This window comes from Salvelinus alpinus, chromosome 24 (assembly GCF_045679555.1).
Source record: "Salvelinus alpinus chromosome 24, SLU_Salpinus.1, whole genome shotgun sequence".
In the NCBI taxonomy this organism is placed as follows: Eukaryota; Metazoa; Chordata; class Actinopteri; order Salmoniformes; family Salmonidae; genus Salvelinus; species Salvelinus alpinus.
The window spans coordinates 40,542,338-40,560,563 of record NC_092109.1 but is presented as its reverse complement, the minus strand read 5'-3'; the positions used below and the strand labels follow the sequence as shown (position 1 = coordinate 40,560,563).

The following is an 18,226-nucleotide window of genomic DNA, read 5'->3' as shown; positions in this document are numbered from 1 at the left end:
TCAGTTTGGTCATGGCTGTGGGCTCTTTCCACTGCTCTGGGGATTTGGTTTTATTACATTTTGCTACATTCATAATTGGTAAGAGAAGAACAGAAAATGACCCTTCCTACGCTGCAATATTTAACGTGTCCCAGTGGAGAATAGTAATGGGTTCACAGCATCCTCACGTGTCTGCCCTACTGTAACTGTCTCAATATAGATAGCTGCAGCCCACTAAAGTACCACACTATGAGCCATAACCCAGCGGTCCAATGGGGAAATGGTTCCAACAGTTTTCCCACAGGGGATTTGACACACTCAATGGCTGTTTCGTGTTGACTTGCTCTTGCTTTGAACTCTTGGACAAGATGACTAATCACTATTTGCCTGTATTTAACCCAAAACAAACGCGGCTCAGAACTACAGATGCCATGACGAGACTGCAGACTCAAGTCAAAGGACTCTGGATGACCTGTTAGCTAAATTTCAACAATTCTGAACTGTCTAGCAAGTTTTTGACAATACCTGTTAGCGACGGTGTCAGCTGAAGTTGGCTAGCAGGGATTTGTAGTCTAGCTATAGGGTGACCAGACGTCCCGGTTTTCCGGGGAAAGTCCCCGTTTTTAACACTGCGGTTTTACTTGGCAAGAAAGACCGTGCAGCGTACCGGTTGACGTCTCAATGGCGTGCTTGTTTTGTCCAGCAGAAGGGGCTGCTCGCTATCAAATCAAGTTTATTTTATATAGCCCTTCGTACATCAGTTAATATCTCGAAGTGCTGTACAGAAACCCAGCCTAAAACCCCAAACAGCAAGCAATGCAGGTGTAGAAGCACGGTGGCTAGGAAAAACTCCCTAGAAAGGCCGAAACCTAGAGAGGAACCAGGCTTTGAGGGGTGGCCAGTCCTCTTCTGGCTGTGCCGGGTTGAGATTATAACAGAACATGGCCAAGATGTTCAAATGTTCATAAATGACCAGCATGGTCAAATAATAATCACAGCAGTTATCGAGGGTGTAGCAAGGAGTAAATGTCACCTCAGGAGTAAATGTCAGTTGGCTTTTCATAGCCGATCATGAAGAGTATCTCTACCGCTGGGACAGGTAGCACGTCAGGGTTCCATAGCCGCAGGCAGAACAGTTGAAACTAGAACAGCAGCAAGGCCCGGTGGACTGGGGACAGCAAGGAGTCATCATGCCCGGTAGCCCTGACGCATGGTCCTAGGGCTCAGGTCCTCCGAGAGAAAGAAAGAGAATTAGAGAGAGCATACTTAAATTCACACAGGACACCGGATAAGACCGAAGTACTCCAAATATAACAAACTGACCCTAGCCCCCCAACACATAAACTACTGCAGCATAAATACTGGAGGCTGAGACAGGAGGGGTCAGGAAACACTGTGGCCCCATCCGATGATACCCCCGGACAGGGCCAAACAGGAAGGATATAACCCCACCCACTTTGCCAAAACACAGCCCCCGCACCACTGATGTAATGTCACAATTTATTATATAGATCTGCTCTAAATAGGTTGTTAGGTATGTAGACTAAGTTAGCTAGCTACTGTTATGGTAGCTAGGTTAAAAAACATTCACATGTAAACATGCAGTGGATGGGCTTTTTTTAAAATATATTAAATGAATGCACAATTAATTCTGCGAATATTTTTGTAGATTACAATTTTAATGGTTTGGCATTATTAGTGTGAAAATATATTTAGAAATGTTCATGTATAACATTAGCAGTGGAGAGGAAGAAGACTGGATGTGAAGGAGACAGAGGAGGAAAGGTAAAGATATGGTTACAGAGCCTGCCAGTTTATTATTCCAAACAATGTTTTTGAGATAAAATACAAAAATGAGGCAAGCAATGGGAATCTGTTAACCAAAGTATTTTATCTAATGGTATGCTATTTATTAATACAGATTGGAGAGGAAGGAGAAGGAAAAATGGAGTGAAGCAAGGAGAGTGTAGAAGAGTGAGGTGGAAAGGTGAAGAGAAGGAAAGGAAGAAAGAGCAGGAAGACGAGTGAAGTCAAGAGGAGAAAGATTGGAGGAGAATAAGTTATGAGAGTAAGAAGAGTGACACAAGGAGAGTGAAGAAGAACAGACAGAGGAGATACAATGACTCTTTCCAAGAAACGGAAATGCACTTTTTATGAAAAACATGAGAGAATTTCCATTTATACGCTCAGGTCAAGACGATAGAATGGTTCACTGCACCCTTTGTAATTCCTCTCTTTCAATTGGCAGCCGGAGAAGAACGGCAGGGGTAGAACATCAGCAGACGAAAAAGCATAAAGCCTCTCTGATTGGCCGTGTTGGTATGCCCTCTGTCACCACATTCTTCAAGAAGGAAGAGCCTTCCCAAGAAGAATATGGTTTAGCTGTGCAGGAGGGTGTCTTTGCATACCACACTATGTGACACAATCATAGTTACACATCTCTGGGCTGCACGGCACAACTGACACGGAAGATTTATGAGGCGAAGTTTACATGTGCTAGGACACAATGTGAAGCCATAGTGAGTAACGTGTTAGCACCATGGGCAACTACTTTGGTAACACAGGACCTAGACCAGGTTGAATTTGTGTCCCTGTCCATTGATGTGTCCAATCATGGACATGTAAAGCTGCTGCCAGTAGTAGTCAGATATTGTAAGATATATGATGGCAGCACATCTGTGGAAACAAAACTGCTTGATTTTGTTGAATTGAATGGAGAAACAGCAGAGGAAATTGCAGCTGAGGTCCTGGTGGTCATCCAAAAATGTAACCTGGGAAACATTCTCTGCCGACAACAAATACCAACTTTGGAGGACCGAAGAGGATGGGGAGGGTCAATGTCCATACCAAAGTAAAAAATGCTCTGCAGCAGGAAGTGATTGGCTTAGGTTGTCCTGCCCACATCATTCTTAACACGGCCAGAACAGCTTTGGATATGATGTTGAGTACCTGCTCACAAAGATATTTGGAATATGTTCATATTTTCACCGTCAGAGTAGAAAGACTGAAGGGCTTTTGTGAGTTTGTTGGCCAGGAGTACCATAACATTTTATTACACAACAATGTTCGCTGGCTGTCCACAGCTGGATGTCCATGCTCCCTGCTCTAGAAAGAGTGCTGAAAAAGTATGTGCCATTGAAATCCTTTTTTATTTCTGAAGACAAATGCCCTGTTGTCCTGTGAACAATGTTCGAAGATCCACTGACAGAACTTTGGCTGGCCTTTGTCCATGGAAACTTGACCGTATTCAGTGACACGATCAAGATGCTTGGAGGCTAGGACCGCTGTGCTGTGGAGTCAGCTGTAATTCTGAGAAACGTTGAAGCAAAATTGACTGCAAGACGTGATGATAACTTCATTCCAGGTTTGGTCAGAGGACTTCTGAAAGAGCTAGAGGAAAATGGAGCCATGTCTAAAGAGAGCTTTCTCAAAACATCCCAATCAGTCTCCACTACGGCTGTGAACTACTTGCAAGCATGGGGAAAGCAAACAGATAATCTAAAAGATTTACATTGTCTCCTTTTAAAAAGGCAACCTCAGCATGAAGAGATCCAGAAGGCAGCAGCCACACTGCAGGAAAAATGCCCCAATGTGACCATCAATGAGGATGCATAGTGTGACGAGGTTACTGGCCTGCAAGAGTGTTACGATAATTTTGTTCTCAGCGTTCATAAACTGAACTTCAATTAAACTACTCGGTCTGTTACTAAGAATTTGTAAGGTTCTTTATTGAAATTAAACAGACAGAGAGGCCAGTCTACAATAGTCAGCAAGGTTTATTTACGAGAGCTCTGCTGTGCATATACAAAAACGTTCCTTTTATACTATTCTCTTAACCTACGCACATATATACACACTAATATTTGGATTCTCTCTTCTTCTCCTGGAGTCTCACCACAGTTTATTACCACTCAGCTGACAGTTCCAGTCCACCCCAGAAACTGGGAAATCTGTATGGGCTCTCCCTGTCCTATCTTATCTCCCCAGAGTTATAGCCGGGTCGGTTCAAACATAGGTTAATGATCCACTTTGTTTCCTTTAGGCACACACATACCTTCCTCTCTTCCCATGTACATGCTACATAACCTCTTTCTTATGAACTAACATTATTTATCAATATAGAAAAACAGGGTAGAATTCAGTTAGTTATAGTTCTACGTTAAATGTATACATCATTTAGTCATTATTCATAAAATTCATAACAGAGAGTTCCTAAAGGGGGGATCGCTTGAAGAATGGAAAACATCTGAGACACCGCTCAGTCAGAGATGGAGCACGGTGGTTACCCACTTCAAAGAGAACGACATCCCACACACTAACCTGGCTAGATTAGCGTCTGTTGTCATGTGCTTACCTGGAAGTAATGCACCAGTCGAGAGAGTGTTCTCCCAAATGAATGATCTATGGACAGCAGCAAGAAATAGGTTCACTGTTCCTACCATCAAGGCCATGCTTATTGTGAAGACCAACTTCAACCTCCCCTGCCAGGAGTTCATGGAGAAGCTGGCCAAAGACAGAGCAATCCTGAAGAAGATGCATTCTTCTGAGAAATATACAGATTAGGTTGCTATAAGTATATTATGTAGTTACCAATCTCATCAGCATCTTATTTCTTTATTATGTTAAGTATTTCACATATACTATTGTCTGTTTTTTTCATTGTTGCTCATGTTCTCTTCTGCTCGTATTCTACCCAGACTACCAGGACCACTGAATGCTTGTTCAGATCGGACAGTTCTGTCTCGTCTGTAGTGTTTCTGTAATATAGTTGTTTTCTCTGTCACAGTGTGCCTGTTAGACTAAATACATAAAACTGGAATTGTCCCCCTTTTTTATTTCATAGATAATAACATTGGATATTTTAATGATATATTGACCGCCGAACTGGAAATGTCCTCGGTTTTAATTTCAGAAATGTGGTCACCTTAGTCTAGCATGATGTCTACTTTGACGCTAAGCATTTTTGAATCTGCATAAATAGCTCAGACTACGTTAAAACACCTTGTCTGGAAAATATTTATGTGGTTATCAAAACGTCACACCAGGCTTAGCCTACACAATAGGAAGTGTTTCTAAAATCCCCTATGTGGTGGGGGAAAGATTGTAACCATTAACCTGTTTGACCACTAGGGTTTATGGGTATTATGACACCACTGAGGCTCTATGGTCCCTTACAAAAACAGAATGCAGTTTTGAAACTGCAATCAACTGTGGTGTTTTGGATCCAATAACTGCAAAATTACTGCAGTAAATTTTTTTTTGGGGGGACGCAGTATTTGTTTTACTGCAGTCTGACTTGCAATATTTGTTCTTACGGGGCAACGTGTGGGTGTAGTGTAACGGATTGAGCTAATTGTGCAGATTTGTTGCCTTTTTGCGAAGCTGAATGGGCTGTACGACAAGTCGACGCCAGTGCAAATGTCTAGTGCACCAGTGTATTGAGCTACTTGCTGACCTGCTTCCATTGGGCAGCTGTGTATCACGCTGAGCTGTGTATCAGCTGTGTATCACCTCTGAGCCGTCTCTGCTAAGCCTAGCATCCTTTCCCACAGCACTGGTACCCGGAGACCAGGGGAACCACACTTCCTGTACTAAGCCCAGCAACATCCTAGTTGTGAATGAATAAACACATTTATTAGATGAAGGAAAAACAATACTGAATAAATGCCTAATACTGTAGATGACCATTGGCTCATAATACCTTATGAAACTACTTATATTGAAAATAGAAGTGCCTGGCTGTCATGCACAGTTTGTTTTTAAGGCACATGAAAGTTCACATGTTCCAGAAGGCAATTCTAGCAAAAAACAAATTTTGATTAAAAAAAATGTTTATGTTCAAACGTCTCTCCTGTTTTATTTCACCTTTATTTAACCAGGTAGGCTAGTTGAGAACAAGTTCTCATTTGCAACTGAGACCTGGCCAAGATAAAGCATAGCAATTCGACACATACAACAACACAGAGAAATTACACTGGTCACTCAGAACATAACGTATTTATAAAGTATACATAGCACTCATATACATAGCACTCATATACATAGCACTCATATACATAGCACTCATATACATAGCACTCATATACATAGCACTCATATACATAGCACTCATATACTAGCACTCATATACATAGCACTCATATACATAGCACTCATATACATAGCACTCATATACATAGCACTCATATACATAGCACTCATATACATAGCACTCATATACATAGCACTCATATACATAGCACTCATATACATAGCACTCATATACATAGCACTCATATACATAGCACTCATATACATAGCACTCATATACATAGCACTCATATACATAGCCCTCATATACTTTATAAATGTCTTGTGTGCCACGCGCGTATGCTTATCTTTCTGCCAAGAAGTGACAGGCCTTTCAGCGAATGAAATAAGAGGGAAATAGGCGGGACTTTCCAGCCTTCAGTAGCGGTGGCTATGGAATGTAATCCGACACTAGAGTCACTTCGTTAAAACAGCTCATAAACCCACTCGCTGGACTGAAGAAACTGAGATTTAGAAGCGAATAAACATTGATAAAACAATTAAAATACTCAAACTGTCCCTGATTTGACCTTCATTGTAATACATGATGGCTTGTGTTGAATAAAAAGCACTGTATAAATGTCTAGTAGATGGCTATTGCCTTACATATGTGTGGTAAAAGACAATTTAACGCTATATTGCAAGTAGCCTAGTATCTACATGTTCTCCTGATTTCCCCCTTCCCTAATTAGTATATTTCATACACTGCAGTCGTGGCCAAAAGTTTTGAGAATGACACAAATATTAATTTTCACAAAGTCTGCTGCCTCAGTTTGTATGATGGCAATTTGCATATATTCCAGAATGTTATGAAGAGTGATCAGATGAATTGCAATTAATTGCAAAGTCCCTCTTTGCCATGCAAATTAACTAAATCCCCCCAAAACATTTCCACTGTATTTCAGCCCTGCCACAAATGGACCAGCTGACATCATGTCAGTGATTCTCTCGTTAACACAGATTTGAGTGTTGACGAGGACAAGGCTGGAGATCACTCTGTCATGCTGATTGAATTCGAATAACAGACTGGAAGCTTCAAAAGGAGGGTGGTGCATGGAATCATTGTTCTTCCTCTGTCAACCATGGTTACCTGCAAGAAAACACGTGCCGTCATCATTGCTTTGCACAAAAAGGGCTTCACAGGCAAGGATATTGCTGCCAGTAAGATTGCTCCTAAATCAACCATTTATCGGATCATCAAGAACTTCAAGGAGAGCGGTTCAATTGTTGTGAAGAAGTTGATTCAGCTGCGGGATTGGGGCACCACCAGTACAGAGCTTGCTCAGGAATGGCAGCAAGCAGGTGTGAGTGCATCTGCACGCACAGTGAGGCGAAGACTTTTGGAAGATGGCCTGGTGTCAAGAAGGGCAGCAAAGAAGCCCACATCGATATTTGTGGTCCATGGCCAGGAAACTCCCCAGACCACCCATTGAGAACTTGTGGTCAATCCTCAAGAGGCGGGTGGACAAACAAAACCCCACATATTCTGACAAACTCCAAGCATTGATTATGCAAGAATGGGCTGCCATCAGTCAGGATGTGGCCCAGAAGTTAATTGACAGCATGCCAGGGCGGATTGCAGAGGTCTTGAAAAAGAAGTGTCAACACTGCAAATATTGACTCTTTGCATCAACTTCATGTAATTGTCAATAAAAGCCTTTGACACTTATGAAATGGTTGTAATTATACTTCAGTATTCCATAGTAACATCTGACAAAAATATTTAAAGACGCTGAAGCAGCAAACTTTGTGGAAAATAATATTTGTCATTCTCAAAACTTTTGGCCACGACTGTATACAGCCAACAATGAGCGGATGGAGAATGAGCAGATGGAGAATGAGCAGATGGAGAATGAGCAGATGGAGGATGACCAGATCAAGAATGAGCAGATGGAGGATGAGCAGATGGAGAATGAGCAGATGGAGAATGAGCAGATGGAGAATGAGCAGATGGAGAATGAGCAGATGGAGGATGACCAGATCAAGAATGAGCAGATGGAGGATGAGCAGATGGAGAATGAGCAGATGGAGAATGAGCAGATGGAGAATGAGCAGATGGAGAATGAGCAGATGGAGAATGAGCAGATGGAGAATGAGCAGATGGAGAATGAGCAGATGGAGGATGAGCAGATGGAGAATGAGCAGATGGAGAATGAGCAGATGGAGAATGAGCAGATGGAGAATGAGCAGATGGAGGATGAGCAGATGGAGAATGAGCAGATGGAGGATGAGCAGATGGAGAATGAGCAGATGGAGAATGAGCAGATTGAGAATGAGCAGATGGAGAATGAGCAGATGGAGGATGAGCAGATGGAGAATGAGCAGATGGAGAATGAGCAGATTGAGAATGAGCAGATGGAGAATGAGCAGATGGAGAATGAGCAGATGGAGAATGAGCAGATGGAGAATGAGCAGATGGAGGATGAGCAGATGGAGAATGAGCAGATGGAGGATGAGCAGATGGAGGATGAGCAGATGGAGAATGAGCAGATGGAGAATGAGCAGATTGAGAATGAGCAGATGGAGAAATGCGCAGATGGAGAATGAGCAGATGGAGAATGAGCAGATCAAGAATGAGCAGATTGAGAAATGCGCCATCCTGAATGTGCAGGAAGCGCTGTTCTGATTTGTCAAATGAGGGATTTTACGGTCAGAAAATCATGGAAAAGTAATGGAATTGTAATATTGTGTTTTTCCTTTTTAGATATAGTATCAATCACTTATAAAAAAATCTAAATTTCAACCATGATCAGAATTAGGCCTACCCTTCAGCGAGTCTCTCTGTGTGCAGTATCTGCATGTGTACAGCAGGTAGCCTATATAATGATAGACTAACTATATAGCCAATTAAAAACATACAGTTGAAGTCAGAAGTTTACATACACCTTAGCCAAATACATTTAAACTCAGTTTTTCACAATTCCTGACATTTAATCCTAGTAAAGATTCCCTGTCTTAGGTCAGTTAGGATCACCACTTTATTTTAATGATGTGAAATGTCAGAATAATAGTAGAGAGAATGATTTATTTCAGCTTTTATTTATTTAATCACATTCCCAGTGGGTCAGAAGTTTCCATACACTCAACTAGTATTTGGTAGCATTGCCTTTAAATTGTTTAACTTGGGTCAAACGTTTTGGGTAGCCTTCCACAAGCTTCCCACAATAAGCTGGGTGAATTTTGGCCCATTCTTCCTGACAGAGCTGGTGTAACTGAGTCAGGTTTGTAGGACTCCTTGCTCGCACATGCTTTTTCAGTTCTGCCCACAAATTTTCTATAGGATGAGGTTAGGGCTTTGTGATGGCCACTCCAATAGCTTGACTTTGTTGTCCTTTAGCCATTTTGCCACAACTTTGGAAGTGTGCTTGGGGTCATTGTTAACTATACTGAACATATTAATGTGGCTATTTTCTCCTGAACCACGTGGTCTATCTACTACACTGAACAAAAATATAAATGCAACATGTAAAGTGTTGGTCCCATGTTTCATGAGCTGAAATAAAATGTTCCATACACATTTCTCTCAAATTGTGTTTACATCCCTGTTAGTGAGCATTTCTCCGTTGCCAAGATAATCATCCACCTGACAGGTGTGGCAAATCAAGAATCTGATTAAACAGCATGATCATTACACAGGTGTACCTTGTGCTGGGGACAATAAAAGACCACTCTAAAAGTGTCGAGGGAGCGTGCAATTGGCATGCTGACTGCAGTAATGTCCACAAGAGCTGTTGCCAAAGAATGTAATATATATTTCTCTACCATGTCGTTTTAGAGAATTTAGCAGTATGTCCAACTGGCCTCACAACCGCAGACCACGTGTAACCATGCCAGCCCAGGACCTCCACATCTGGCTTCTTCACCTGCGAGATCATCTGAGACCAGCCACCCGGGCAGCTGATGAAACTCAGGAGTATTTCTGTCTGTAATAAAGCCCTTTTGTGGGGAAAAACTCATTCTGATTGGCTGGGTCTGGCTCCCCAGTGGGTGGGCCTATGCCTTCCCATGCCCACCCATAGCTGTGCCCCTGCCCAGTCATGTAAAATCCATAGATTAGGTCCTAATTTATTTATTTAAATTGACTGATTTCCTTATATGAACTGTAGCTCAGTAAACTAGTTGACATTGTTACATGTTGCGTTTATATTCAGTATATTTAGCTGTAGGCCTAAGCATTAATGTCATTGACTCATTGTCAATGACATTTCTATTAAACAATAGGCTATATAATTCCAATAACTTAAAAAAATATTCTCAGAATTGACATATAACTTCCATGCTGTGCATAGATCTCCCTTGAAACATGAATATTTTAGCCTTATAAAGTTATAGATAACATGTTTTAGTTAGCTACCTTCCTTCGAAGTAGCCTACCGTATCCATTGTATCCCTGATTCATTGAATGAGGGAATAATTGTATAAAGACAGTATTTGGTTAATGTGGTAACCTTTTATTTCAGGGGTGGCCAACCATCGTCCAGGAGAGCTACTAGGTGTGCAGGATTTTATTCCAGCCCTGCTCTAACCCACCATGCTGTAGCCTAAACATCAGCCCTGCTCTAACTCACCATTATGTAGCCTAAACATCAGCCCTGCTCTAACTCACCATGCTGTAGCCTAAACATCAGCCCAGCTCTAACTCACCATGCTGTAGCCTAAACATCAGCCCTGCTCTAACTCACCATTATGTAGCCTAAACATCAGGCCTGCTCTAACTCACCATGCTGTAGCCTAAACATCAGCCCTGCTCTAACCCACCATTATGTAGCCTAAACATCAGGCCTGCTCTAACTCACCATTATGTAGCCTAAACATCAGGCCTGCTCTAACTCACCATTATGTAGCCTAAACATCAGGCCTGCTCTAACCCACCATTATGTAGCCTAAACATCAGGCCTGCTCTAACTCACCATGCTGTAGCCTAAACATCAGCCCTGCTCTAACCCACCATTATGTAGCCTAAACATCAGGCCTGCTCTAACTCACCATTATGTAGCCTAAACATCAGGCCTGCTCTAACTCACCATTATGTAGCCTAAACATCAGGCCTGCTCTAACCCACCATTATGTAGCCTAAACATCAGCCCTGCTCTAACTCACCATGCTGTAGCCTAAACATCAACCCTGCTCTAACCCACCATGCTGTAGCCTAAACATCAGCCCTGCTCTAACTCACCATGCTGTAGCCTAAACATCAGCCTTGCTCTAACTCACCATGCTGTAGCCTAAACATCAGCCTTGCTCTAACTCACCATGCTGTAGCCTAAACATCAGCCCTGCTCTAACTCACCATGCTGTAGCCTAAACATCAGCCTTGCTCTAACTCACCATGCTGTAGCCTAAACATCAGCCCTGCTCTAACCCACCATGCTGTAGCCTAAACATCAGCCCTGCTCTAACTCACCATTATGTAGCCTACACATCAGCCCTGCTCTAACTCACCATGCTGTAGCCTAAACATCAGCCCTGCTCTAACTCACCATAATGTAGCCTAAACATCAGCCCTGCTCTAACCCACCATGCTGTAGCCTAAACATCAGCCTTGCTCTAACCCACCATGCTGTAGCCTAAACATCAGCCCTGCTCTAACTCACCATGCTGTAGCCTAAACATCAGCCCTGCTCTAACTCACCATTATGTAGCCTAAACATCAGCCCTGCTCTAACTCACCATGCTGTAGCCTAAACATCAGCCCTGCTCTAACTCACCATTATGTAGCCTAAACATCAGCCCTGCTCTAACTCACCATGCTGTAGCCTAAACATCAGCCCTGCTCTAACTCCCCATGCTGTAGCCTAAACATCAGCCCTGGTCTAACCCACCATGCTGTAGCCTAAACATCAGCCCTGCTCTAACTCACCATGCTGTAGCCTAAACATCAGCCCTGCTCTAACTCACCATGCTGTAGCCTAAACATCAGCCCTGCTCTAACTCACCATGCTGTAGCCTAAACATCAGCCCTGCTCTAACCCACCATGCTGTAGCCTAAACATCAGCCCTGCTCTAACCCACCATGCTGTAGCCTAAACATCAGCCCTGCTCTAACTCACCATTATGTAGCCTAAACATCAGCCCTGCTCTAACCCACCATGCTGTAGCCTAAACATCAGGCCTGCTCTAACCCACCATGCTGTAGCCTAAACATCAGCCCTGCTCTAACTCACCATTATGTAGCCTAAACATCAGCCCTGCTCTAACCCACCATGCTGTAGCCTAAACATCAGCCCTGGTCTAACCCACCATGCTGTAGCCTAAACATCAGCCCTGCTCTAACTCACCATGCTGTAGCCTAAACATCAGCCCTGCTCTAACTCACCATGCTGTAGCCTAAACATCAGCCCTGCTCTAACCCACCATGCTGTAGCCTAAACATCAGCCCTGGTCTAACCCACCATGCTGTAGCCTAAACATCAGCCCTGCTCTAACTCACCATGCTGTAGCCTAAACATCAGCCCTGCTCTAACTCACCATGCTGTAGCCTAAACATCAGCCCTGCTCTAAATCACCATTATGTAGATTAAACATCAGCCCTTCTATAACTCACCATGCTGTAGCCTAAACATCAGCCCTGCTCTAACCCACCATGCTGTAGCCTAAACATCAGCCCTGCTCTAACTCACCATTATGTAGCCTAAACATCAGCCCTGCTCTAACTCACCATGCTGTATCCTAAACATCAGCCCTGCTCTAACTCACCATGCTGTAGCCTAAACATCAGCCCTGCTCTAACCCACCATGCTGTAGCCTAAACATCAGCCCTGCTCTAACTCACCATTATGTAGCCTAAACATCAGCCCTGCTCTAACTCCCCATGCTGTAGCCTAAACATCAGCAGCTCAACAGGGCTTTGATAAGCAGACTCTGATGTGTTTCAGGGCTGCCTGCATGCCCAGTAGCTCTCCAGATGGAAGGTTGACCACATGTGTTTTATACAGTAGTCTAACAGTGCCTTGTTCAAAGGCACAACGACAGTAAGCCTACATGGGATCAGAGACCAGCTAAACGGAGAAAAATGGCTTTTGGTTTCACAGTAACTTTATGCAGTTACTGCTAACATTTTCTCCAAAACACAATACAATAGAGGCAGGATACTTGTCTACATGATTAAGCATGTATTTAATGTGGCAAAAAATGACATTAACTCATTTTAGACCAAATGAGCTGTTACTGCCTTTTTGCTCGGTAGGACACAGAGCAGCCTTCTAGTGTCAATAACACATTTATGCTGACTTTTTTAATGTAGGCTATATAGAGACAACACTAATTATTGGTCATGGAGAAGTCATGAAATTCCATCTGACAAAATGTTTATGAACCCTTAACAGGGAATAATCACATGTCTCTATAGCATAATGTAATTTGGGAATTTGTGTGTGAATATAGTCTACTGTGCCTTGTTCATCCCAAGTCAAGCATTAGTGTTAGACATAACGTCAGCAGTGTGGTTAAGGTTACGTTTTAAATCAGATTTTAAGAAGATACAATTGTATAAATAGGCGGGGTTTATGACTTTGTGGCTGTGGTAACTAGTGACGACCCTCAACCTGTGTTTCGCGAATGTCAGATGTGCGTCTGTTTGGGGACAGCGAGACACAGCAGGATAAGCGCACGTTGATCCGAGAAAGAAAAACGTATTTTTGATAGATGGCTACAATGTTACTTCTTATTAACTAACATTGTCTACTTATTTCCATTTCTAGTTTGAAATCACGAGTTTGCCGGTAAAGGTAGGTTTATTTGGGGTTCGGTTTGTGTGCGACTGTCCGTAAAGTTGAGTAGCTATGTAGACAACAGTAGCCTACTCAGTCGTTATTTGACCGTAAGAAAACTGCCGTTTTTTTTGGTCAAAATGACAAGAACTAATCTACATAACTATTCAAGAGTTTTCATTATTGTTGAAAGAAACATCACGCTTTAAAAATATCTGTTGAATGTTGTCATACAGGTGGAACCAGCCAGACAAACCCCCCTAAACGCATAGCTGAGAGATTTGGAGGAAAAAGCTATCACGATTACTTCCTGAATAATTATTTTCAACTGTAATGTCTAGTTATAATACCTAATAAAGTGTTGCATGTGTTGAATAGTTTTTATCTTAATATCAAATTAGAGATTGAATATTGTGTGGTTTTTAATAGCACCTAATGTCATTCTCTTTGGGTGTGTATTTGACAACCGGTTTCACCAACATGGTCTCAGCACATTTCGTATTATTTTGTATGTAAAACCCGACACATTCCATTTAGAATGATATGTTAGGTTTCATATGGTACAGTAGGTATTAATTTGTGGATGTCCACCACCCATTTCGTATGATATGTTACAAATTACAATTCGTATTAAATGTCCAGAATTTGTAAAATGTACAATATGTTATGAATTTGCAAAATGTATGATATGTTACTAACGTTAGCTAGGCTAGGGGTTAAGTTTAGGAGTTAGGTTAAAGGGTTTCGGGAAGGGTTAACTAAAATGGTTTAGTTTAGGGCAAGGGTTAGTAGCTAAAAAGTAGTAAATCGTTGAAAGGTTGCTAAAGTTGTCTGTAATGACATTTGGACTCGCAACCTTTGGCTTGCTAGACATTTGCGTTATAAGCCCACCCATCTACCCGCTACAAACCACCCTACTTTAATTTTTGCCTCAATAAGTAACCATCTGTCTTGTGTAACCACACCAAACGTAACATATCATGCTAATTTGAGTGTTCCGTATTTACTTTTCCTATGCTACGTCTAGTTTATGAGACCAGGCTGGTTTCACAGAGGTACAAAATAGTAATAGTGACAATTGGCCTTCTTATTGATTTCCCTCTTCTCTTCCACTCACCTCTCTTCTACCCCCCTCTTCTCCCCCTTCTAATTTCCCCCTCTTCATCCTCCTCTCCTTCGCCCTCATCTCACCAACTCTTCTGTTTTTTATCTCCTCTTCCCTCCCATGTTTCTCCTCTCATCCTTTTCTCCTCTCCTCATCCCGCTCTCCTCTCCTCTGTCTAGATCTCCAGCCTGCAGTAAGACATGTCGTTGGCAGAGCCAGCAGAGTTGCTGCTGATAAGGGACCAGTATGACCTTGCGTTGGAGTGTCTCACCAGGGGCCTGGCGGCTGACCAGGCAGGACAGGGGCCCCAGGCCCTGGAGCTGTACAGGAGGGGCCGGCAGCACCTAACCCTGGGCCTGGAGGTCCCTACCAGGGGGCCACAGAACCAGGGAGCCCCCTGGGACACGGCCAGGCAGTTGCAGCAGAAGATGAGGGAGACTCTGACTAACATCAGCACCCGACTAGCTAACATGGAGACAGCAGGGGTGGGGACGGCGGGCCAGGGAGGCCCGGCGTTGGTGGATCTAGTGGATCTCTCTGCCCAGTGCCTCTACCCCACCCTGGGGCCTCTACCCCACCCTCTGCCCAGTGCCTCTACCCCACCCCACCCCCACCCTATGCAGCCGCCTGGTTCCTCCAACCCCCTCCTCCATCTCTACCCCACACTGCCACCCGGGGCTACCCCAACAGACAGCCTCTCTGCCGGGGCTACAGGCAGCACCATGGCCCCCTCCCTGCCCATCCTCCCTGCCCTGCCCTTGGGACTCCCAGGAGAGCAGCCCCCAGCCTACACCCCACAGCCCACCGACGGGCACCACAGCCTGGCTTATAGCCCAGCCGGAGGAGGGGGTCTGGGGGGGCAGAGGGTTGGGGGACCTCCACAGCCTGAGGGAGGGGTAGGGGGGGACGGAGAGGAGCTTCTGTTCCTCCCTCGGGGGGTGCAGATGTTTTTCGTGTCGTCGGATGGCCAGGTGAGCGCCCCGTCGTACCCGGGTTATCTACGCATCGTCAGGTTCAGCAGCCAGCTCAACGACAAGGCCAACGGAGGAGTGTCAGTCTTCCTACACGTAAGGAAACAACTGGGGGGGTGTGTGTGTATGAGAGAGAGTGTGAGGGTGGGTGTTGGCTTGTGTGTGTGTGTACCAATAGAATATAGTATATTGTCTCCAACACACCTATCGTATTACCAGGTGCATGGAGAGTAACTGCATAATGAATTGAAAATAAACTCCTGTTTGTAAAAGAACAGTAGAGAAAGGTTTGAGGGTGACTGTGGTTGTGGCAGCTGAGGTAGTTTCATCCAACTGTTTTGGTACGTTGTGCCCTACTGAATATGCCCCAGATCTCTATCTCCAGATAAGATCTGTTGTTTACAGACGAAGTTGTTTCCCCTTGTCTCAGAACTATCACCATCACAGATCATATCTTATTCCAGACGAGTGAGACTAACTTGAGTGTAGCCAAATCTCTTAGTCCAGGATTAGTGAGACGGATGGCAGATGCCGTAGATCGATACCGTGTCAACCCACTGCTCAAGCATTTCGTACACACACAGACAGAGGTGGGATTGGTCTACCATAGTTTTATTGTCATGTGTTGTTTTACAAGCCATAGCAGTATAGCATCCCACGAGCAAATTAGTGATAAGGGCCTTGCTCAAGGGCACGTCAACATATTCTCCACCTTGTCTACTTGGGTATTAGAACCCAAGACCTTTCAGTTACTGGCCCAACCCTCTAACCGCTAGGCAACCTGCCGTCCATATTCTCTTTGTTTGGTGTTGCTATGACCACGAAGAATTCCCAGACCTAAATGGAATTCTAGAATTCTCTCCCAGTGGTGAGGTCACAATGGATTCATCTCCATTAGGCAGATGAGAGGAGGATGGTGGGAGGTTCTGCTGAATGAGAAGTCTTTCTAGTCCTGATGATGGTGAGGTTCCACTCGTGGAACCAATTACAGAGTAAAAAACTATTGGTCGCTAAATCCGGAGAAATTACGGACCTTGTAAAAAAAAAACTGTTGGTCACTAAATCCGGCTACAAGGACCACGTAAAAACATACACTACCAGTCAAAAGTTTGGACACACCTACTCATTCAAGGGTTTTTCTTTATTTTTTACTATTTTCTACATTGTAGAATAATAGTGAAGACATCAAAACGATGAAATAACACATATGGAATCATGGAGTAACCAAAAAAGTGTTTAACAAATCAAAATAGATGTTATATTCTTCAAAGTAGCCACCCTTTGCCTTGATGACAGCTTTGCACACTCTTGGCTCTCTCTCAACCAGCTTTATGAGGAAGTCACCTGGAATTGTGAGTGTGTGTGTGTTACACTCTCACCTGGAGTTCCCACATATGCTGAGCACTCGTTGGCTGCGGTCCAACTCATGCTAAACCATCTCAATTGGGTTGAGGTTGGGTGATTGTAGAGGCCAGGTCATCTGATGCAGCACTCCATCTCTCTCCTTCCTGGTCAAATAGCCCTTACACAGCCTGGAGGTGTGTTTTGTGCCCTTGTCCTGTTGAAAAACAAATTATAGTCCCATTAAGCGCACACCAGATGGGATGGCGTATCGCTGCAGAATGCTGTGGTAGGCATGCTGGTTAAGTGTGACTTGAATTCTAAATAAATCACTGACAGTGTTACCAGCAAAGCACCATCACACCTCTCCTCCATGCTTCACGGTGGGAACCACACATGCAGAGATCATCTGTTCACCCACACCGCATCTCACAAAGACACGGCGGTTGGAACCAAAAATCTGGACTCATCAGACCAAAGGACATATTTCCACCGGTCTAATGTCCATTGCTCGTGTTTCTTGCCCCAAGCAAGTCTCTTCTTCTTGTTAGTGTCTTTTAGTAGTGGTTTCTTTGCAACAATTTGACCATGAAGGCCTGATTCACACAGTCTCCTCTGAACAGTTGATGTTGAGATGTCTGTTACTTGAACTCTGTGAAGCATTTATTTAGGCTGCAATTTCTGAGGCTGGTAACTCTAATGAACTTATCCTCTGAGGTAACTCTGGGTCTTCCTTTCCTGTGGTGGTCCTCATGAGAGCCAGTTTCATCATAGCGCTTGATGGGTTTTTGGGACTGCACTTGAAGAAACTTTCAAAGTTAACATTTTCCGGATTGACTGACCTTCATGTCTTAAAGTAATGATGGACTGTCATTTCTCTTTGCTTATTTGAGCTGTTCTTGCCATAATATGGACTTGGTCTTTTATCAAATACGGCTATCTTCTGTATACCACCCCTACCTTGTCACAACACAATTGATTGGCTCAAATACATTAAGAAGAAATTCCATAAATTAACTTTTAACAAGGCACACCTGTTAATTGAAATGCAT

At 43.6% G+C, this 18,226-nt stretch overlaps 1 protein-coding gene across 5 annotated transcripts in view; it reads left to right on the top strand.

Moving 5' to 3' along the window:
* Positions 1–13,584: 13,584 nt before the first annotated feature.
* The window catches only part of LOC139552833 (spartin-like), a 28,012-nt gene continuing 23,370 nt past the window's right edge, over positions 13,585–18,226 (top strand). For all 5 annotated transcript variants that reach the window (XR_011670542.1, XR_011670543.1, XR_011670544.1 and 2 more), the window contains exons 1-2: positions 13,585–13,775; positions 15,042–15,929. Coding sequence is in view for 2 of the 5 variants with exons in the window: in XM_071364902.1 (XP_071221003.1) it covers positions 15,063–15,929 (867 nt within the window). In the remaining 3 variants the exon portion in view is untranslated. The remainder of the gene's footprint in view (positions 13,776–15,041; positions 15,930–18,226) is intronic.